Source organism: Sciurus vulgaris, assembly GCF_902686455.1.
Source record: "Sciurus vulgaris genome assembly, chromosome: 3".
In the NCBI taxonomy this organism is placed as follows: domain Eukaryota; kingdom Metazoa; phylum Chordata; class Mammalia; order Rodentia; family Sciuridae; genus Sciurus; species Sciurus vulgaris.
In genome coordinates, this window is record NC_136463.1 from 155766119 (window position 1) to 155790721 (window position 24603).

Here is a 24603-nt window from a genome sequence, read left to right on the forward strand (position 1 = left end):
GAACGTTAGGCATTTTCATTATAATGTGCCTTGGTGTGGATCTGTTGTGATTCTGTGCATTTGGTGTTCTGTAAGCCTCTTGTATTTGATTATCCATTTCATTCTTCAGGTTTGGGAAGTTTTCTGATATTATTTCATTGAATAGGTTGTTCATTCCTTTGGTTTGTATCTCTGTGCCTTCGTCAATCCCAATAATTCTTAAATTTGATCTTTTCATGATGTCCCATAATTCTTGGAGATTCTGTTCATGATTTCTTACTATCTTCTCTGTTTGGGCAACTTTATTTTGAAGATTAAATATTTTGTGTTCATTGTCTGAGGTTCTGTCTTCCAAGTGGTATAGTCTGTTGGTGATGCTTTCCATTGAGTTTTTTATTTGGTTTATTGTCTCCTTCATTTCAAGGATTTCCGTTTTTTTTTTTTTTTTTTTTTTTGAGAATCTCTATCTCTTTGTTGAAATGATCTTTTGCTTCTTGCAGGTGCTCTTTCAGCTTATTGGTATTATCATTCATTGCCCGCATTTGCTCTCTTATCTCATCCTTTGCTTCGCGAATCATCTTAATCGTGTATAATCTGAAGTCCTTTTCTGACATTTCTTCTAAATACTGTCATTGGATTCTATTACTATAGAATCTAGATTTGTTTGGATCATTTTCTTCCCTTGTTTTTTCATGTTGTTCATGTATCTTCCCCTCTAGCGCTGCAGATCTGGGGTATTGCAGATTTCCCCCTATAGGCTTATAGTGGCCCCATAGGTTTCCAAAACCCTTTCTTTAAGGGGAGATCAATATCAGCAGTGCCCAAATCAGACACTATGCAATCTTAGACCAAATAGCCCCTATGGGAACAATAACAAACTTGTCATCATAAACAAAATGAGTTCAGATATTATCTTCAGTAAAACAAACAGGTTTGCAATAAGGTCTGCAGTTTCTAATGGAGGACAAAGAGGATGCAGAGGGATGTAGAATGTGGCTGTTAATGGGATAAGAAAAGAATATACAGAAGTTCTAGAAAATAGAAAGGGTGAGAGTGTAATCAAAAGACATCGGATGTTAGCATGCAAAAAAGGGAGAAAGAGACTCTGAGGGAACAGGTAAACAAAAGGAAAAGAGAGCAAGAAAAGTAAAAAAATAAAAACTTAAATTTTTTTTTAAAAAAGCAGAAAAAAGAAAATCTACTGTATAGCAGTCATATACTAATGAAACCTCCCAGTGTTCACTAGCCTGATGCATAAGAAGTACCTGACAATGAGCTTCAAGCCTCCAGCAGGCATCTGAAGATGGGATTTGCCCCACCCAAAGATCGGAGCTACGGCTTCCAGGATTATCCAAGATGGCCGCTCTGGCTTCGAAATGTGTTGGCAAATGGGGAGCTGCAGCTCAGGGGTGGACGTGGTCATCTGGAGGTCCTGGAGACGGGATGCAGTTGGTCCGGCAGGGTTCCTGGAGTTCGGGTGTGTTTGGTGTGGTTGTGGGATCCTGAAGGCCGGATGCAATCAGTCCGTCTGGGGTCCCGGTGATAGGGCGCAGTCAGTTGGTCTGGGGGTCCTGGCAGCAGGGAGCAGTCAGTCGATGTGAGGGCCCCAGAGGCAGGGAGTGATCAGTTGGACTGAGGGATCCTGGAGACAGGACTCAGTCAGTCTGGCCAGGGGTCCTACAGGGCCTGGCTGTTGTCTCAAAATGGCGGCAGCCACGTGTAATCAAACCTGCAGATACTGTAACAGTGAACTCCAGGCAGCAGCAGGCAGCTGGTGCTCCACTGGTGGTTGGCAGTTTGCTGACTGTTGTCAGATGTTCGGGAGGTGAACCTCCAGCGTTGGGTGATGGATAGGAGTAAGGCAGACGATGGACAGGCGAGAGGCAGGCAAATGGCGGATGATAGATGCCTGACAGTGAGCAATCTGCTCTCAAAAAAGGCGTCCATATGCTGGCAGACTCCAGGTCATCACAGCAGATAAATGGGAAACACCAGGCGATCGATAAGCAGCAAAAACTGCCTCACCGTGAAACAGATATCCTCTGCTTAAATCCGGCGTTACGGAGCGACAAAGAATGCTGCCTCCCTCTAGTCCACCATCTTGGATCTCATCTGATGTGTTTTTTTTCCAGGTTTGTGCAGTGGCGTCAGCTAAGCTAAATACCCTTCTTCAGACCAAAGTGATTGAAAATCAGGATGAAGCATGTTATATTTTAGGGAAGTTGGAAAATGTTCTCAGTCAGTCCATCAAGGAACAGACTGAAATCTACTCATTTCTGATTCCCCTTGTCCGTACTCTGGTTTCCAAAATTTATGAACTTCTCTTCATGAATTTGCACCTGCCTTCTTTACCTTTTACCAATGGTAGCTCCTCATTTTTTGAAGATTTTCAAGAATATTGCAGTTCAAATGAATGGCAAGTTTACATTGAAAAATATGTAAGTTTTATCTTTTTGAGCAACATTGCTTTATTGATTTATCATTTTTATAGAAGTATATATCAAATTCTGTATATTCTTTTTTTAATAAGATCATACCTTATATGAAGCAGTATGAAGCTCATACATTTTATGATGGTCATGAGAACATGGCACTTTACTGGAAGAATTGTTATGAAGCCTTAATGGTAAATATGCATAAACGAGACCGGGAAGGAGGAGAAAGCAAGCTCAAATTTCAGGTAAAATTTATTAAATGTTTTTTATGGCTTGGATAGGAAGTATCCCTGAAAAGCTCCTGTGTTAATGCTGGAATGCTCTGAGGTAAAATGACTAGATTATGAGAGCTGTGACCTAATCAGTCCATCCTAGTTTGAATGGACTGACTGGGTGGTGACTATGCAGGTGGGGCATGACTGGTGGAATTGGGTCCTCAAGAGTGTGCCCTGGAAGTGTGCCTCTGCCCTGCAGCCCTTTTCCTCCCTCCCCTTTCTGTTTCTGGACCCTGCCTTGAGCTGAGCAGCTTTCTTCTGGTCTTTCCCCTATGATGTGCCGACTCACTTTGGGCCCAGAGCAACAAAGGCCATCTATGGCCTGAGACTTCTGAAACCATGAGCCCCAAATAAACATTTCCTTGTTGGGGTTTTTGTCACAGTGATCAAAAAATGGAAAGAATGTTTTAGTATTTAGTTTTTTGTGTTGATTCCAAGGATTTAAATTTTACATGAGAGTAATATCAAATCTGAAATTTGAAAATAAGAATTGTCTGTCTGAAAATTATTTCAGAATTAGAAGAACAGCTAATCAATAATAATTGAAATAATAGTAAAGTATTATTAATATAGTGATTTCGTACAAAGTCTTTTAAACTGAAAGTCCTGTAGTAGATACTTTTAAGGAGTCAAGATACACATTAGTGCTCAGTGGGAAATTATAGCACTATGTGCTTATATTAAAAGAGAAGAAGGGGCTGGGGAGATAGTTCAGTCGGTACAGTGCTTGCCTTGTAAGCATAAGGCCCTGGGTTCGATCCCCAGCACCCAAAAAAAAAAAAAAAGAGAGAGAGAAGGAAACCCTCAAATTAATAATTTTAAACTCATGCCTTAATTAACTAGAAAAAGGAAAGTATTTTTAAACCTGTAACAAGCAGAGATAAGGAGCTAATAAATAAGAGAAATCAATGAAATTTAAAGCAGAAAAACAATAGAGAAAATCACTGAAACCAAAATCTAACTTTTAAAATTAATAGCAAAGCCAAGTTCAGTGGCTCACACCTGTAATTCCAGAGACTCAGGAGATTGAGGCAGGCAGTTTGAGGCCAGCCTCAGCAATGCAATTTAGACCCTGTTTCAAAATCAAAATGTAAAAGGTCTGGAGGTATAGCTCAGTGGTGGTGTACCCCTAGGTTAAATACCCAGCACCGCACAAGCAAAACAATACCCCCTAAAAAAAGAACCAATAAAATTGATAAAACTTCTAGCAGAAAAAAAAAAGAAATGAAAAATTACTTATACCAGGAATAAAAATGTAATATCACCACTGACTCCACAGATACTAATATGGTAAAAAAAAGATTGCTGCAAACCACTCTATGCCCAGAAATTTGACAACTTGAATTGATCAATTTTTGACAGACATAAGTTTTAGAACTTATTTAAAAATAAGTAGACAAATTGCATAGTTAAAGAAATTAAATTTATAGTTATAAATCTTTCACAAGGGAAAATGCTGGGCCCAGGTGGTCTCAATCTCAAATTCTTGAATTTAATGGAGATATTATATCTATTCCTTATAGTCTTTTCTGAAAACTGAAGAGCAAGAATACTTCCCAACTCATTTTCTGAGGGCAATGTTGCTGTCATACTGAAACCATGCAAAAACAGTACAAGAAAACTACACACCACTATCCCTCAGGAACATAGGTATAAACCAGATCCAATGGTACACATACAAATAACCTCACAACAAAATGGAGAAAATTCTGGGAATGCAAAGCTGGTTCAATATTTGAAAATCAATCAATATAGGAGACCACATTAATAGACATGTCAAGAAAAACTATATCAGTTACAGAAAAAGCATTTGACAAAATTCAACATCCATTTATGATCAGAGCTAGGAATAGTGAGGAACTATCTCAGTCCCTACAAAATTCCTACAGCAACTTCATATTTAGAGATTAAAAACTGAAGGCTTTCCCTCCAGATAGGGAACTAGTAGTAATGTCCAGTTTTCCTAAACCTAGTCACTATTTTATTTTAAATCCTAGCAAATGCAGCAAGAAAAGAATATAAAAGGCACTCATATAAATTTACCAAAACAACTATTTGCAGATAGCATGGCTCTCTATGTAGAAAATTCCAAGGAATCTATTATTTTTTAAAACCTGTAATTAATGAGTTTAGCAAGATTGCAGGGCATAAAATCAAAATACAAAACAATTAGAAAAAAATTTTTTTAAAGAATACTATTGACAACAGCTTTAAAAAGAATAAAATCCTGAGGTATCTAAGAAACTAGATTGAATGCAATACTATTAAAAATGCTAGGAAGCTTCTCTGTACATAAAGAGAATTTTCTAAAATTTATATGAAAAGACACAGGAATTTTGGGAAAGAAGAACAAAATTTGGGGACTGATGCTAACTATTTAAAGATGTATTTTAAATTCACTGATCCAAAACAGTGTGATATTGGCATAAGAATATACACACAAACCCACAGAATAAATAGAAAATATAGAAATCGAGTCATACATAGGTGTATGTGAAATTTGACAAAGTTGCAATAGCAATTCAGTGAAGAATGAACATTCTTTTCAACAAATGATCCTGGAACAACTGGATATCTGTATTTTCTTGCGGTTTTCTTTCATTTCTCATGGAAGCACCTGACTTACACTTCATATTGTAGCTCCAATGGGTTATACACTTAAATGTGAAATCTAAAACTTTTACTAAGATCTCATCTGGCAAGTTTCATAAATCTTGTAGAAGGAGCCACAGAAAAAGAATAATTATAACGTAAAATTAGAGTTCCTTTGTAAAATAGCAAAGACATAACACATAAAAGACAAACATTTATAAATTGGACTTAATCAAAATTAAAAACTTTTGTTGAAAGATGCTGTTAAAGAGTAAGAAAACAGTTCATGTGCTGGGAGAAAATATTTGCAAATAAGGTCATGGACAAAGGACTTATATACAGAATAAAGAAAAAGAATCCATAACATCACCAATAAAAAATACAATTAATAAATCGATAAAATAATTTGAAATGACTCTTCAACAAAGAAAATATATAAATGACAAACTCATGAAAAGATGTTTAAATCAATAATCATTGGGGGAATGCTGATTTAAATGACAGAAACTATTACATATGTGTTAGAGTGGCTACAATTAAACTGTTAACACTAAGTGTAAAAACCTATAGAACTGATTTTTTAAGAGTAATTATGAGTTTACTGAGGTGTTGCATGCCTGTAATCTTAGTGACTTGGGAGGCTGAGGTAGGAAGATTGCAAATTTGGGCTAGCCTGGGCAATTTAGTGAGACCTTGTCTCAGAATTTAAAAAATAAAATTTAAAAAAGGGTTGGGCAGTAGCTCAGGGGTAGAGCACCCTTGGGTTCAATCTCCAATATCTCAAACAAACACATACAAAAAGAGTAATTATGAAAAAGATAAGGGAATGGCATCCTTTAATATCTGAAAAGAAAAAAAACAACATTCAAATGGTGTTTTTGCTAGATTGGCAGCTTTATTTTCCTTTCAGTCTATTTGTTTTAATCAGTTGTCTGTTGCTGTGACAAAATACCTGAAATAAAGAGGAAAGGTTTATTTTGTCTCATGGTTTCAGTTCATGATTTCTTGACACTGTTACTTTGTCTATTTACCTCCTAGCAGCCAGGAAGCAAAAAGTGAGAGGAAGGGGCTGGGGCCCTGGCTCTCCTTCAAGAGCACTCATCCAGTGACCTAACTTCCTTCCATTAGGCCCCACATCTTAAAGGTTCCATCACCTTCCCAATAGTGCCACCACCTGGTGACCATGCCTTTATCACATGGACTTTGGGGGCATTTAAGATCTAAACCATAATATTTTTTTGATGCTGAGCACTTCAAATGCCTCAAGTATGTTGTAATCAACAATTATAACTGAATGTAGCTCTATAAGGTATAAGAAACAGAACTGTTTACTGACATTGGGATATCTCTGCTACATTTCACTCATACATACATACAAATTATTTCTTTAAATGTTCAGGTCTTTCCCCATTGTTGATTTTCATAGCAATAACTGCAACACACATGCTGTGGGGTTGGCCTTTGCTCCAAGGCTCCCTCTGAGCTGTTGCTACCTGCTGCCCAAGTAGCTGGGTGTAACCTTGGGGGCACTTGCTAGTTCAGATGCACACTGAATCCTGAGTATAGCTGTGGCTGCTTAGAAGGCGGCAGTATCTAGAGCAAATTGAACACATCATTTGCTACAGATATAAAGATGAGTATCTAGCCAGCAAACAGCACTCTATGTTAAGCATACAAGCTTGCTTCAATTTTCTTGTTGTTTTTGTTTTTATTACCAATCAAATACATATTCTGGAAGAGTGTTTTGGAGGAGTTTGGTGGTATATGAAGGGATACACAAATACCAAAGAATTATCTTCCAGGGAAATAAAGATCTTGAAAATCAGTGGTTCCCAGACCTTTTTTCCAGCCTGGTTTTCTGTTAGAGGAGAATATTAAGGCACTTTATGGCTGTTTAGTAGTTTCATTTAGGACAGAATACAAAAGTGAATTAATACTATTATCATCTCATCAACAGAACAATTGCCAAAATTACTAATATACTCAAAATCAACCCTATGGAAGAATAATCATAACATGTGTTTGGAATTCAAAAGATCTTCCTTTGGTGGCACCAAGTCTTGGCTATATTCTTTGCCACTTCATTGTAGTGAATAATAAGCTGTCCTGCTAGCTGCAACAAAAGACAGGTCTTAGGGTGCTTTCTGTATCACTGTCTGCTCCCAGCTCACGTATTTGATTTTGTAAATAACAAGCAGGAGCTAAGGAACTTTATTCAGCAAGTTCCTTGGGATGTGTTTGTTTTCACATGAATTACAGTGGACAGCTCTGCTTCAGCAAGGACCAAGATCTTTCTCCAAACTAAAAATCTCTAAGAGTTGAAATAGTTGATGATTTCAGGCTGAGGATCTGCAGCTTAAAGACTTCATTTTTCATTCATTTCTCAAAATGGAAATGGCTATTAGCATTTTGTGCCTTTGCAGATATTGTCTTCCAAGAATGTCATTGGTGGTTGAACTGGTTACCCCATAAAGTTTCATGTTGTCCAAAGTGACTAGGTCTTTCAGAAGTAATTAGACCTACACAGACCTGTTCATCATTTAGAACTATTGTTATGTTTAAAGTAACTAAATTTATTATTTAAACAATAAAATGACTTGAGCATATTCAGTTTATTAGAACAATTCTAAAACACTTATTAAATTGGAAAGTACAAACTGTGGTATATATACACAATGGAATATTACTCAGCCATAAAGAATGACAAAATTATGGCATTTGCAGGCAAATGGATGAAATTGGAGAATATCATGCTAAGTGAGATAAGCCAATCTCAAAAAGACAAGGGACGAATGATATCGCTAATAAGTGGAGGATGACACATAATGGGGGGGAGGGAAGGGTTAGTGTTAGGGTTAGAGTTAGGGTTAGGGAGGGGGGCAAGTATGGAGGAAGAAAGTACTGTATAGAGGGTAAAGAGGGATGGGAGGGGTGGGGGGAAGGGGAAAAAATAACAGAATGAATCAAACAACATTATTGTATGTGGATTTATGATTACACAAATGGTATGCCTTTACGCCATGTACAAACAGAGAAACAACATGTATCCCATTTGTTTACAATAAAATTAAAAAAAAAAATTGGAAAGTACAGTCTCTAAAAAGAATATATGCACATAGCTTGAACATTCAAACATACATTTTCATTAAGATTTTGTCCCTAAATTTAAGCAGAATTAATTAGCATATTTGGTGTAATCATAAACACTTAAGGTTACATTTATTATTAACTACTGCTATATTTTAAATCATATTTTGCGTTAAAAATGAAAACAAAACAAAGCCATTTCATACAAAAGTTGAGAGAAAAATACTACAAGATATATTAAAGGACCTTCTTCAGGCCACATAGAAGCATGAAACTGCAAAGCAGAAGGAATAATTCAAGAAAGAAGTATTTAAATAGACATAAGTGAATCATGATAGTTTAAAAAAATCAATAACTTATTGTGGGGTTAAAACACTTATAGAGGTGAAATAAAAGGTAACATTAAAAGGATAAATGGAGTCAGAATTGGTGGTGTTTTTTTTTTCATTGTTTTGAAAGTGGTAAAAATACTAATTTAAGGTAGCATAGGATCTTTTATCCTTCTTACTTGTTGCCATTTCCTGTTATATCCTAACATTATTCCTAATGTTCCTATTACCAAATAAAAATTATCATTCCATAAAATAAATATAAAAACATTTGTAATATTGAAAAATAATGTATTATCAAAAAAACTAATGAGATGAATAAATGGGGAAATGTTTCCATTGTTTTTACTGCCTTGGAAGCTTTTAAGAGTAATATTTTCCAAGCTTGGGTTGTGGCTCAGTCGTAGAGCACTTGCCTAGCATAGGTTTGATTCTCAGCACCACATAAAAAATAAATAAAAAAGAGTAATATTTTCCAATCCATTTTTCTTTCATTCTTACCCATCATCTATTTGAGGGAGTAGAGTTAGAATATCTGACTTATGGCACCAGTTTCATACTTAATAGCTGGATAATCATAGAAGCAAAACATTTCTTCTCTCTGGGCTCCGATATTCATATCTGTATAAGAAGGAGTTTGGACCAGATTATCTTTAATGCCCCATTCTGAATTAAAAAATGACTTAATTTTTATTGTTAGGTAAGTTATTTAAATTTAAGTAATAATAAGTTAAATTATATTGAGTACTAATTAAGATTTTTCTGGTCATAAAGGCAAAATATATTGAAAAGAAATGTGCAAAGTTTTAAAAAGAAAATGAAGGAATTTATAATCTAACTTAGTTGTTATTTTTTAATATTTTTGAGTACTATCTTGTGATCTTTATTCCCCCTTTGTGGTTGGGTATGTGTGTTTAAACAGATAAGTGACCTTGTTCTATATGAGCTCTTTTATCCTTCTTACTTGTTACCATTTCCTGTTATATCCTAACATTATTCCTAATTTTCCTATTACCAAATAAAAATTATCATTCCATAAAATAAATATAAAAATATTTATAATTCCATCACTGTTAACATTTTGGTATGTATCTTTCCTGTATTTTTATGTATATATTTGGTTAAACCAAAATGTAACTATCTAAAGTGCTAATCCTTTCTTATCTTAAAATATACAGTTGTATTTGTGGGGAATTTATTCCAGGATCTCCCTACCCATATGGATTCCAAAATCTACAGATGCTCAAGTTCCTTATATAAAATGGTGTCATATTTGCAGATAACCATGTTATATTTTATGTTTTCTGTGTTTGCACATCCTCCTCTCTACTTTGTCATCTAGATTACTTATAATATCTAATACAATGTCAGTGTTATTTAGAGTTGTTATACTGTATTGTTTAGGGAATAATGACAAGAAAAAAAATCTGTACATTTTTGGTATAGATGCAATTGTTTTCCTAATTGTTTGGTTTTTTGTTTTTTTGGTACCAGGTATTGAATCCAGGGGCACTTAACCACTGAGCCACATCCGCAGCCCTTTTTATTTTTTACTTAGAGACAGGGTATCACTGAGTTGGTTAGGGCCTTGCAAAGTTGCTGAGCCTGGCTTTGAGCTTGTGATCCTCCTGCCTCAGCCTTCTGAGCTGCTGGTATTACAGGAGTGCACTATTGTGCCCAGCCTTTCCAAATATTTTTAATCCACGTTTGGCTGATTCTGTGGAAACAGAACCCGTAGATTAAAAGGACTGAATGTATTTATCTTCCTATACCATTATATGGCTGCATAGTATTCCATTGTATGAGATATTAGAGCATCTTTTATTTATATCCCATTGTTGGACCTTATTTACCCTTTCACATCATTGTATAGTATTGAATATTCCTATGGTTATGTTTTTGTGACTTCCCTAGGTTGGTGGAAATAGTAGTATATAGTACTTATGATAAATACTGTTAAATTGCCCTGATTGATGTTCTACCATTTTATACTCTCATCAACATTTCCCCTATTATTTTTCTGTTAGGTTTCTAGAAACACCTAATTTAGGAATATCCATATATGCTTGAACTTTAAAACTCTGAAATCGATGTATGATTTTCATGGAGCTATCCTGACTTCCTGGATTTTCTCAGAAATGATCTGTTTTAAAATTTGATAATATTATAATCCAGATCATGGATTTTCTACAAATTGAGTAACAGTTACACTAATAACATATTGGGGATGAGGATAGAACTCAGTTGCTTGCCTCACATGCACAAGGCCCTGGGTTCAATCCCCAGTACCACACACACAAATTTTTTTATATATATAAAACAGCTGCAATTTATTGAGAAATTTTATTTTTCTGGCATTTATTAAGCACTTTAGATCTTAATCTTTCTGATGATTGTTATTGTCAACCTCCTAACAGATTAGGACATTTTCTGTAGAGAATTAGGACAAAACTGAAGACTAAGATAAGAGAATTAGCTTAGAGAGTAGTAGTTAAGATTTATACTTAGATCTAACTCCAAGGCTTATATTTTTAACCATGTCCTGTTATACTGCCTAAATGTTTGATCCATATCTTTAATGGTTCTTTTAATTCCGTATTGATTTGCTTGAAACTAATCAATGCTGTCATTTAAGATCCTAATAGATTAGGATCTTAATACACTAATAGATTAGTGTCATTGTGAGATAAACCAGTTTTACCACTTGTCTCTTAGAAAACTATAAAATTTTAAATTCAGGGCTTAATGACACATTTTGGTAGAAACTATTACCAGTCTTTTTTACCCTGAAAACTGGAATAAGTATATGAATTCATTTGGTAGCCAGGGTGCTGTTTAGAGAGCAGCAGGGTAAGAGATGACTTTTTTCATTATGAAAGACTTCCTGTTTTGTTTTTGGGATTGACTGTTAGGCCATTGGTGGCAATATGGAATGTGATTACTCTTCTTAATACTTTAAACTTGTGGGCTGGGGTTGTGGCTCAGTGTTAAGAGTGCTTGACTAGCATGCATGAGGCACTGGGTTCAATTCTTAGCACCACATATAAATAAAATAAAGGTCATCAACACTAAAAAAAATTTTTAAAAAATGCTTTATTTGTGCCTATCTTTTCACTGACAATAAAGTTAGCTGTTTTAATATGCAAAAAAAAAAGCTTTAAACTTGCATCTCCTTCCTTATAAATCAAAGGTAAATTATTTCACCTGATAGTAGAAGGTTCATTAACCCAAGTTTATAAATCCCTTGTTGAGGCATTTTCCATATTTGAAGTTCTTCACGTGTTTAGTGCTACAGGTTGTTTTTAAGTTTAAAAAAAATCTAAATAGATATCTAGAATTACATTGTGGTTCATCAAAAGATTATTGTAATGGAATACTAAAAGCATGTTGGTCACCAACTTCTTTCTCATTATGTGATTTTAATGGTCAAATTAACAATATTATAAATATGATTCAGTGCTCTTATTTATTGCTATTTCTTTTAGGAGTTTTTTGTGGAACCATTTAATCGAAAAACACGCCAGGAGAATTTGAGGTATAATAATATGCTTAAACAACTTAGCAGTCAACATTTAGCCTCTCTTAGACACTGGAAGGCAGTACGACTCTATCTTACATGTGAAAGGGGACCTTGGGCTGAAAGGTAGGAGTATAAAATTTATTTTCATTCCAATTTGTATGGTTTTTAAAATTTACTTTATTTTTGTGAATTAGGTCTGGAATGATTAGAAGTTTGTGTATGTTTTTCATCATACAGTTATTGCCTTTCCTTCCTATCCTTGATAAAAGATATATTGGACATTAAATTCTTAGTGTTAAACCAGTTTACTTCTGTCTTTCTGACTACCTCTTTGAGTTAGGGTTAGTGGTGCTATGCATTTAAATATTTTACAGTTTATTCTATTGATTCGAAGTAATTTCTGTTTTGCCGTGTTATATTATCATTTTTGCAGTCATTTTTTAAATGTGGCAAAATACATTTAAAATAAATTTATCATTTGAAAATGTACAATTTGGTGGCATTAAGTACATTACACGTTATGCAGTCATCACCACTGTCTGTAGAATGTTTTCATCACTACAAAAAGAAACTTCATACCCTTTATACTGTTACTCCCCATTATCCCTAGCCCCTGACGACCACCAGACTTCTTTTTGTCTTTATTATTTGCCTCTTCAAAATATTTCATATTTATGGAATTATACAATATGTAGCATTTTGTGTTTGGCTTTTTTTCACTTAGCATAATGTTTTTCTTTATAACACAGCATATATCAGTATTTTTTTCCTTTTATGACTAAATAATATTCCATTGTATGTATATACCATACTTTGTTTATCTGTTCATTGGTTGATGGGCATTTGGCTGTTTCCCTCTTTGGGGATATTATAATTAGTGCTACTAAAATTAATTGTGTAAAAGTGTTTTTAATCCTTTTGGGTATATACCTACAAGGGGAACTTCTGGGTCATAAGATTCTGTATTTAAATTACTGAGGAATTGCCAAATAGTTTTCCATATCAGCTGTACTATTTTGTGCTCCCACTGGCACTGTATGAGGGTTCCAGTTTCTCCACGTCCTAATCAATACTTGTCATTTTCTGATTTTTTTATGTCTCTTCTAGTGGGTATAAAATGGTATCTTATGGGCTGGCCCTGGGTTAGATCCCCAGCACCGGCAAAAAAAAAAAGAAAAAAAGGTATCTTATGATTTTGCTTTTTTTTTCCTAACAACTAAGGATCCTGAACATCTTTCTTGTACTTTTTGGCCATTTGTGTATATTCTTTGGAGAAATGTCTACTAGATTCTTTTGCACATTTTTAAAAATTGGGTTGTTTGACTTTTTGTTGATTTGTCAGTTTCTTTTATTTACATATATTTTATTTACATACATATTTTTGCCAGCCTGGGGATTGAACCCCCAGGGGTATTCTACCATGAAGCTACATCTCAGCTACCCCACCCCTTTTAGTTTCTTATTTTAAGACCAAGTCTTGCTAAGTTGCCCAGGTTAGCCTCAAATTTGCAATCCTTCTGCCTCAGCCTCCCAAGTATCTGGGATTATAGGCATGTACCTCCACACCCAGCTCTGTATGCATAGTTTTAATAACAGGTCCTTATCAGACAGATTATTTGTAAATATGTAGATTATCTTTTCACATTTTAATAATGGTCTTTGACATACAAAAATTAACATTGGTGAAGTCCAAATTATGTAATTTTTCTTTTGTTGCATATTATTGATGTCATCTAAGAAACCATTCCTAAGTCCCCAAGGTCATAAAGATTTATTCTTATCTTTTCTTTTTCTCCTTGATAGTTTTAGCCCTTATATTCAGACCTCTTATCCATTTACAATTTTATTTTTATTTTTAATGAAATTATTTTATTTTTAAAATGGTGTTTGGAAATATAAATCCATTGTATAGTTAATTAAGAACTTCCATTCAACAGATAAAGAGTAAGGTATCAAGCTGTCATTCTGAAAGTCCTTTCCTATCTTATTTCTGCTACTGGTAAACCTGATGGCATCTTAGGCAAATAGCTTAGCCTTTTAGGTTCCTTGTGTATTAAGTGTAGATATATAAACTTAATTCTCTCATGGTTAGTTGGATTATATTAGATAAACATTTTTATAAAATGGTACTAAGCACAAATGTAAAGTCTTCAATACTTTCTTATACTACTTCAGTCAACCAATCTTTCTAACTCAAAGCTAAAAAAATTTTACTTGTTTGCTTATGAATATTTTTAGGAAACAGAATCCAATCCACTGGAAACTAGCCAATGTAGAAAATTATTCCCGTATGAGACTTAAACTGGTGCCAAATTATAATTTCAAAACCCATGAGGAAGCTAGTGCCTTGAGAGATAATTTAGGTAAGTTCCAATGACTGTTAATTATTTGTTGAATGCAGGGTATTGGTGGACTGGTTATTATTGCTTTATTCATTATTTTTTAAATGTTTCTTTATGAAAGAAAGGTGGCATTTTTAAATATATCTTTTATTTGTTGATGGACCTTTATTTTATTCATTTATTTATATGCAGTGCTAAGCATCAAACCCAGTGTCTCACACATGCAAGGCAAATGCTCTACCACTGAGCCACAACCTCAACCTGAAGGGTGGCATTTTATAATTGATATTTAAATGGTTGTATGAGTTCAATGCTGTTGTATTTGGCCTAAATCTAAGTTGACTTCATATTTTCATTTATTGTAATTTCTCAAAGAAAAAATGTTTTTAATTATAAAATTATACTATACTTCAGATCAATTGGTATGTATCTTATAATGAAATAATGTCCTTCTCCCTTAGAGAAGTTAATGTTAGATATAATTAGAATTCTTAGCAGTCCTCCAGCCCTTTCCATTATAACCTTTGTTTATAAAAAAATAGAGTATTTTTTAAAGAACTCAAGACTCTTCATGTCTTAGGTGAGTCAATGCCTTCTTCTAGAACCAAGTACGTTAACGTATTTAACCTAGCAGTATTTCAGAACAGATTTTAAGGGGTTTCTACTACTTTTTAGGAAACCCTCCCCTTCCAACCATCTCGTTTGTCATTTCTCTCCTTTTGAAGATAGGTCTGTGAAATACTCCAGATATTGTTTGTGAAGTCACTGGGAGTCATATGTATACTAAATTGTAGTTATTTTACCATAGCCACCTGTGCATCTTGTGTTCAATGAATAGGTTATAGATGAAGTGAATGCCAACTTTTAGATCTTATTTTTTAATTTAACATATTGGCCAATACATATGATACCTCAAATTAATCAAGAAAGTCATGATGCCTGTCATTGTCTTACATTCTCAAATAAATCAGCTGTGGTGGTTTTTTAATGCTATTTTTAGTTTCCAGTCCACGATACAAACCCTGACTTTGATTGTATCTTACATAGCAGCAATTATTTGTCGCTTGTCTCTCTCAGTATCCTGAGTCTAATGTACTTTATTCCTTGAAATTTAAACATAATTCTCATGTAGCAGACATTTTTTGGTGAATTATTTCAATCTAGAAATTTTTTAAATAGTAGTATTCCCTATTACTTTCCTGACATTTGCAAAAAAAAAATTCTCTCTGGGGAAATTGCCTCTTTCTTTATCCCCTTTTCTCTCCTCTATACACACATACACGTATAATTTTATGTCCTTTCTTTTTGGTCTCAGTTGTTTTGTCTGTCTGTCCGTCTGTCTATCTACCTATCTATCTTTATGGTGGGTGTTGAACCCAGGGCCTCAAGTATACCAGACAAGCATTCTACTGCTAAGCTGCACACCCCGTGCACTCAGTTATTTTAAGTCCAGAAAAACCAGTGTCTTTTTTCCTTTTTCCACCTCAGTTTTTCTTATTATCTATTTTAAAAATTTACTCCAGTTAAAATGATAGCAATAAAACTGTACAGAAGAAAATAATTTATACATATCTTTGTGAAATGGAAAATAGTAAATCAAACAACCAACAGCAACAATAAAAAACAGCAATATCAGTCTCTGTAAAGTTCCCTCAGGTACACATATTTCAGAATTAACTATAAAATGTTTTGCTTACCTCTTTTTTTCTATATAAGTATTTTGATTACCAAATTTGTAGTATTCTTTTAAAAAATTGTTTTCTTATTTTGTTTTGTTTCACTTAAGCTCAGTACTGCTTTTTAAGCAACTCATTGCAATTGTACAGAATAGTGTTTACATTACAGATGTTTCAACTAAATTAACCAATATTTATAGATTATTTTTGTTGGAAAATCCATTATGAGTTGTAAATAAATGATTTGTGAAATATCTTTTGAAACATAGAGACCTGTTAACTAGGGAATTTGAGTAGTCAAAAGGAAAGTATATTCTTAAGTGTATCATTAAAATAATTTGGTTTAAGAAAAACCAATTTTTTGTTCCTACATCTTCATTAGACCTGCACTTTTCTGATTGACAAGTTTATAAACATTTTTAGTCCTTATATTGCTTTCATTGTCTCTGAAACATTTAGTAGTTATCCTCCTTTGTAAGTATATTCCCTTCTTAGCGCTGCTGCTTGACCCCTTACTTTTCATACCAATTTTTTTTTTTTAGTTGTACATGGACCCAGTATCTTTATTTATTTATTTTTATGTGGAGCTGAAGATTGAACCCTTTGCCTCTTACGTGCTAGGCAAGTGCTCTACCACTGAACCACAAACACTGCCCCTTTTCATACCATTTTAAGTTGTTCTAAAACTTTCCTGTTCACCTTTTAAGTGATGGTATTCCCAGATCTGTGCCTAGCCTTCGTGCCTTTATCTTTGCTCTTCCTGTGTCATCTCTTGGCTTCCCCACTGCATATATATAATGACACTTTCCCATCTGTTTTTCTAGTTCTCTCTTTTTGACTATAGATCAGTGTTTCTAACAGCCTATGAAGGTACCTCTTCCACAGCCTCCATTTGACATTTCTAAAACCAAATTGTCTTTATTCATTTGTATATTCCTTACCCTAGAACCTGTTTATCTTCTGTCTTGTAGTTATCAGTGTTTCCATATATTAGTTATCCAAATTAAAATAATTAATGTTGTCTGTGAATCTATTTGCTTCTCTCTTAATTCCTTGCACATAATAGCTCTTTAGGTACCTTGTTCGTTGATTGTAGCTCTTATGTGTATATCTTTGAATGTTTTTCCTAATTTCATTCCCTTTGATATTGCCATGGCTTAGCTTGGTGCTATCTTTTCTCATACTTTACCACAAGTTTCCCAACGGACCTCCTTGCTACAGTCCCTCTACCAATATTTCATCAGATTTTCAGGTTATGCTATTAATGGAATAGTGTCATTTATTTACATAAGATCAGTTCTCACTGGGCGTGGTGGCACATGCCTTAATCCCAGCAGCTCAGGAGGCTGGGGCAGGAGGATCTCAAGTTCAAAGCCAGCCTCAGTATAAGTGAGTGCTCAGTAATGCAGTGAGACTCCATCTCTAAATAAAATACAAAATAAGTCTGTGGATGTGGCTCGGTGGTCGAGTGCCCCTGAGTTAAATCCCTGGTACCCCACCTCCAAAAAAAAGGATCAGTTCTCTATCAGACTATCTAGACCTCCTTCTTTTTTGTTTTTATTGCAAATTTTTGCTCATATTACATTTCATGAAAAAATGTGTACAGTAGAACTAGTTACTAACTTACTCTAGGAAGATCACATACCATGTAGAAAAAGGTGTGATCGAGGCATATTTACAAAGAAAAATGTACATTAGGTTGATTCATTGTTTCTATTGAGAAGAGAGAATCCGTCATCTTTTACAGTGTTTTGTTATTTATAGTTATTTGCAGTGTTATTTTAATTTTACATAGATAAAATATCTTTACTCATACTTAAATACATAAATTTTTTCACTCCTACCTATAAATTATATATATATGTGCATATGTATGTATATATATATATATATATATATATATATATATGTTATTATTGTTCTCCTTGTGCCAGTCAGGTAGTTAAGAGGTAAATGTAATAATAGCTACCTTGTTTTATATTTAATGTGTACCAGGTATTTCATATGTACTACCTTTCATATTTATAACAACCCTGTGATGCATTCTCCATTTCACATTTAAAAAATCATAGAATCAGAAGAGTAACATGGCTAATAACCCTTTCATAGTTTTAACAACCCTGTGATGAATTCTTCATTTCACATTTAAGAAAACATAGAGTCAGAGGGATCATATGGCTATAAATGGCAGATCAGAATTTGAATGTAGATATACCACCTCACAGCTCATGTTCTTCCCATCATACTAGTCCTGCCTTCCTTCAAAATGTTTAGTTTATAAAATATGTTGCTTTTATTGCATATATGTGTATCAGAATTATCTATTAAATTCCATATGCACCAGAAAGTAACACTTCAGCTTTTAATACTTTCTTAGTATTTCTTTAGTATAAATGCATAATAAAATAGTTCTGTTACATTAATACAGTGAGAGTGATTCTTTGACTAATAATTGACATGCTTTAGAATTAAGTATGATTAATGGAGTAGTGTAAGTCATCTACATAAAATCTGTTCTCTGTCCATATCAGAGTACTTGGCCTATTTGTGAATCAAATAATAATGACTACCATATTTTTAAAGAATTTATTTCTTTAGCAACATGTTTAATAATTATAAGAACCATCAGCAAATATCATAGATTATTCCAAAAGTACATTTATATAACCACATATTATTAGATTAATAATCAAATTATAGAAGGACTATAATATTATTTTTTTATTTCATGTATAATAAATATTTTGTGTTTAAACAGGTGTCCAGCACTCACAGCCTTCCAGTGAGTCATTGCTTTTGGAAGTAGTGAAACAAGTTAAAGTTAGTGATATGGAAGAAGATAAATTAGAACTTCTTGAAGAGGACATAACAGCAAGAATAAACATGTATGTATAAGTATTTGAAGGAATTTGAAATGATTTTGTTTTAAGAAATGGGATTGCAAAACTGAATTTACTTAAAATTCTAACCATGTATTTCCAAGATCCAGTAGTTAATGCTGTATCAGCAATTAGGAGTTTATCTGATTATCTGAGTTTACTGGGATTATGGAGGAAGGTTTCTTTTTTCTTTTATTTATTTATTTATTTATTTATTTTATTTTATTGTAATCAAATGGGATACATGTTGTTTCTCTCTTTGTACATGGCGTAAAGGCATACCATTTGTGTAATCATAAATTTACATAGAGTAATGTTGTTTGATTCATTCTGTTATTTTTCCCCTTCCCCCCACCCCTCCCACCCCTCTTTTTCCTCTATACAGTGCTTCCTTCCTCCATCTTTTTTCTTTGATTTTTATTTTTACAGACTGCATTTTGATTCATTGTACACAAATGGGGTACAACTTTTCATTTCTATGGTTGTACACAATGTAGATTCACACCATTCTTGTAATCATACCTATTCATAGGATAATCCTGTCACAGTGTACTATCTTTCCTTCCCCTACTCCCTCCCACCCCAATTTCCTCTACACCATCCAAAGTTATTGAGGAACATTTCTTAGAATTGGAATCTCTTGGAACTAGACCTTAAGATGTAGCTAAAACTGTTTAGATAAAAATGTGCAGCATAGGGGCTGAGGATGTAGTTCAGTGATAGAGTGCTTGCCTAGCATGCATAGGGCTCTGGGTTTGATCCCACTGCCAAAAGAAATAAGAAATATACAGCATAAAATGTTAAGTGCAAAAGAAAATAATATAGAAAAAATCAAAATTGGTGGAAGAGAAGACAAAAAAGATTTAAAAAAAAAAAGCTATTTAAAAATAAGCCTAGTCCCCCCGCTGGAGCAGTGAACTCAGACAACTGGGAGCATCGTAGAGGAGGCCGCTCAGCACAGCACTGGGACTCGGAGCAACCACTGGGGCTCTGGTGGCTGCCCAGGGGAGGAGCGTCGAGGAGAGCTGTGTGGACTCAGAACACGGGGGCCTGCCCTGAAGAGGAGGAGGAGGAGCGTAGCTGCTTGGATTCGGAGTGACTGCACCAGAGGTACAGGCAGTTGCCAGAGGAGGAGCTGTGCGGTGAGCTGTTTGGACTCAGAGCGACTGCTCCTGAACACCGGGGCCTGCCCTGAGGAGGAGGAGGAGGAGGAGCGCGGCCGCTTGGATTCGGAGTGACTGCACCAGAGCTAGAGGCGGTTGCCAGAGGAGGAGCTGCGTGGCGAGCTGTATGGAATCAGACCACTCCTGAACACCGGGGCATGCCCTGAGGAGTAGGAGGTGGAGGAGGAGGATCGCGGAGGGACGTTTGGACTCGCAGTGACTGCATTAGAGCTCCAGGCTGCTGCTCAGAGGAGGAGGCGATTGGTGAGTTGTTTGGACTTAAAGCGACCGCTCCTGAACACAGGGGGCCTGCCTGGAGGAGGAGCGCGGTGGGTCGCTTGGTCTCCAGTGGCCACACCAGAGCTCCAGGTGGCTGCCCAGAGGAGGCGTGCAGTGGGTCACGTGGATTCAGAGCCACTCAGAGGGACTGCTCCTGAACACCCGGGGGGTTACCTGGAGGAGGAGGAGGAACGGGGCGGGTCACTTCGACTCGGAGTGATTGCCCAGGGCTACGGGCGGTTGGTGGGAGGAGGAGGCACACAGTGAGTTGCTTGGACTCCTAGTGACCGCACCAGAACACCGGGCGGCTATCTGGAGGAAGAGGCATGCGGCGGGTCTCTGGGACTCGAAGCGATTGTTCGGGGCCCCAGGTGGCTGCTCAGAGGAGGGGCTGCATAGCCAGGTGATTAGGTGCAGAGCAGGGTCCCAGGACCTAGGAGGCTTCTTGGTGGAAGAGCCGCACAGAGACACGCTTAGGGGCGGAGCAGAGGTTCCAGGACTGCAGGCAGATTCTCTGAGGAGGGGCAGCCTAAGGAGATTCATCTGCAAAGGGTGAGGCTCCCAGGCCCAGGAGGTAGGGCCGGGCCCCTGGGAACTTTGCAGAGGAAGGCAGCCCAGCCCAGGCAGTAGCTGTAAATTGAGGGGAACCTCTAGGAGGGAACTGACCACCAAGACCTCCCCACCGGGTGAGTCTTCCCTGCTGGGTGAGGTTTCCCCACAAGGACGGTAAAACCAGAGACTCAGGCCCAAACAGGCCTTGCCTCAGCCCGCAGCCTAGATCCCCTTTGGATGACCATTGGTCAACAAGTGGAGGCACCTCTGCCCACTAGCAGGGATTATACCCCACCTGAAGGCCACCACTCCTAGAGAGGCAGCTTCCTTGTGGAGCACCGCATTATCAACTTCCTCCAAGACTTCAGCCTACTGAAGGCTAAGGGGGGATATATATAGAAATCTTCAGGGACATTGTAAGTCAATAGAGGAAATCTGCAATATCTCAGCGGTCCTCTGATACCTGAACAATATGAGAAAACAAGGAAAGAAAATGCTGCAAACAAATCTAGATGTTACATCAATAAAACCCAATGACAGCATGGCAGAAGAAATGACAGAAAAGGAGTTCAGAATGTACATAATTAAAATGATCAGAGAAGCAAACGATGAGATGAAAGAGCAAATGCAAGCATTGAATGATCGCACCAATCGACAGTTAAAAGAGCAAATACAGGAAGCAAAAGATCATTTCAATAAAGAGTTAGAGATATTGAAAAAAAACCAAACAGAAATCCTTGACATGAAGGAAACAATAAACCAAATTAAGAACTCCATAGAAAGCATATCCAATAGAATAGAACACCTGGAAGACAGAACCTCAGACATTGAAGACAAAATATTTAACCTTGAAAACAAAGTTGAACAAACAGAGAAGATGGTAAGAAATCATGAACAGAATCTACAAGAACTATGGGATATCATGAAAAGGCCAAATTTAAGAATTATTGGGATTGAGGAAGGCCTAGAGAAACAAGCCAAAGGAATGAACAATTTATTCAATGAAATAATATTAGAAAATTTCCCAAATCTGAAGAATGAAATGGAAAATCAAGTTCAAGAGGCTTATAGGACTCCAAATACACAAAATTACAACAGACCCACATCAAGGCACATTATAATGAAAATACCTAACATACAAAATAAAGACAGAATTTTAAAGGCTGTGAGAGAAAAGAACCAAATTACATTCAGGGGGAAACCAATATGGATATCAGCAGGTTTTTCAATCCAGACCCTAAAAGCTAGAAGGGCCTGGAACAACATTTTTCAAGCCCTGAAAGAAAATGGATGCCAACCAAGAATCTTATACCCAGCAAAACTTACCTTCAAATTTGACGATGAAATAAAATCCTTCCATGATAAACAAAAGCTAAAAGAATTTACAAAAAGAAAGCCAGCATTACAGAACATTCTCAGCAAAATATGCCATGAGGAAGAGATGAAAAACAAAGAAGCAAATCAGCAAAGGGAGGAATTATCCTAAAGGAATTGTCAAATAAAGGAGGAAACAAGTTGTGTCAAACAAATAAATAAATAAAATTTAAAAAATGAACCAAACAACCGGGAAACCAAATCATTTCTCTATAATAACCCTGAATGTTAATGGCCTGAATTCATCAATCAAAAGACATAGACTGGCAGACTGGATTAAAAAGAAAGATCCAACAATATGTTGCCTGCAAGAGACTCACCTCATAGAAAAAGATACCCATAGACTAAAAGTGAAAGGATGGGGAAAAACATTCCATGCACATGGACTCAGCAAAAAAGCTGGAGTATCCATCCTCATTTCCGATAATGTGGACTTCAAGCCAAAGTTAGTCAGAAGGGATAAAGGAGGTCATTTCATACTGCTTAAGGGAAGCATAAATCAGCAAGATATAACAATCATAAACATCTATGCCCCAAACAGTGGCTCATCCATGTTTGTCAAACAAATCCTTCTCAATTTCAGAAACCAAATAGACCATAACACAACAATACTAGGTGATTTTAACACGCCTCTCTCACCACTGGACAGATCTTCCAGACAAAAATTGAACAAAGAAACCATAGATCTCAATAACACAATCAATAATTTAGACTTAACGGACATTTATAGAATATACCATCCAACCAAGAGCGAATACACTTTCTTCTCAGCAGCACATGGATCCTTCTCTAAAATGGACCATATATTATGCCACAAAGCTAATGTTAGCAAATACAAGAAGATAGAGACACTACCATGTATTCTATCAGATCATAATGGATTGAAATTAGAAATAAATGAAAGAGTAAAACACAGAAACTATTCCAACATCTGGAGATTAAACAATATGCTATTATATGATGAATGGATAACAGAAGATATTAGGAAGGAAATTTAAAAATTCTTAGAGGTAAATGAGAACAAAGAAACATCATATCAAAATCTCTGGGATACTGTGAAAGCAGTACTTAGAGGGAAATTTATTTCATGGAGCGCATTTAATAAAAGACGTAAAACTCAACAAATAAACGACCTAACACTACAGCTCAAAGCCCTAGAAAAAGAAGAACAGAACAGCACCAAAAGTAGTAGAAGACAGGAAATAGTTAAACTCAGAGCTGAAATCAATGAAATTGAAACAAAAGAAACAATACAAAAAATTGACAAAATAAATAGTTGGTTCTTCGAAAAAATAAACAAAAAGATAAACCTTTAGCCACACTAACAAAGAGAAGACGAGAGAAAACCCAAATCATTAAAATTCGGAATGAACAAGGAAATATCACAACAGACAGGATTGAAATACAAAACATAATTAGAAGCTATTTTGAAAATCTGTACTCCAACAAAATAGAAAATTTCGAAGGCATCAACAGGTTTCTAGAGACATATGAATTGCCTAAACTGAACGAGGAGGACATAAACAATTTAAATAGACCAATTTCAAGTACTGAAATAGAAGAAGTCATCAAAAGCCTACCAACAAAGAAAAGTCCGGGACCAGATGGGTTCTCAGCCGAGTTCTACAAAACCTTTAAAGAAGAGCTCATTCCAATACTTCTCAAAGTATTCCATAAGATAGAAGAGGAGGGAAGTCTCCCAAACTCATTCTATGAAGCCAATATCACCCTGATACCTAAATCAGACAGAGACTCATCAAGGAAAGAAAATTTCAGACCAATATCCTTAATGAACATCGACGCAAAAATTCTCAACAAAATTTTAGCAAATCGCATACAAAAACATATTAAAAAGATAGTGCACCATGATCAAGTTGGTTTCATCCCAGGGATGCAAGGTTGGTTCAACATCAGGAAATCAATAAACGTAATTCATCATATTAATAGACTTAAAGTCAAGAATCACATGATTATTTCAATAGATGCAAAAAAAGCATTTGATAAAATACAGCTCCCCTTCATGCTCAAAACACTAGAAAAAATAGGGATAGTGGGAACATTCCTTAACATTGTAAAGGCCATTTATGCTAAGCCCATGGCTAATATCATTCTAAATGGTGA

General features: G+C 35.6%; 1 protein-coding gene across 16 annotated transcripts in view; it reads left to right on the forward strand.

The window, feature by feature from the left end:
- The window catches only part of NBEAL1 (neurobeachin like 1), a 200186-nt gene that overhangs the window by 125329 nt on the left and 50254 nt on the right, over nucleotides 1-24603 (forward strand). For all 16 annotated transcript variants that reach the window (XM_079130554.1, XM_079130555.1, XM_079130546.1 and 13 more), the window contains 5 exons: nucleotides 2112-2417; nucleotides 2510-2659; nucleotides 12183-12340; nucleotides 14456-14580; nucleotides 18994-19120. In XM_079130554.1, coding sequence (XP_078986680.1) covers nucleotides 2112-2417; nucleotides 2510-2659; nucleotides 12183-12340; nucleotides 14456-14580; nucleotides 18994-19120 — 866 coding nt within the window. The remainder of the gene's footprint in view (nucleotides 1-2111; nucleotides 2418-2509; nucleotides 2660-12182; nucleotides 12341-14455; nucleotides 14581-18993; nucleotides 19121-24603) is intronic.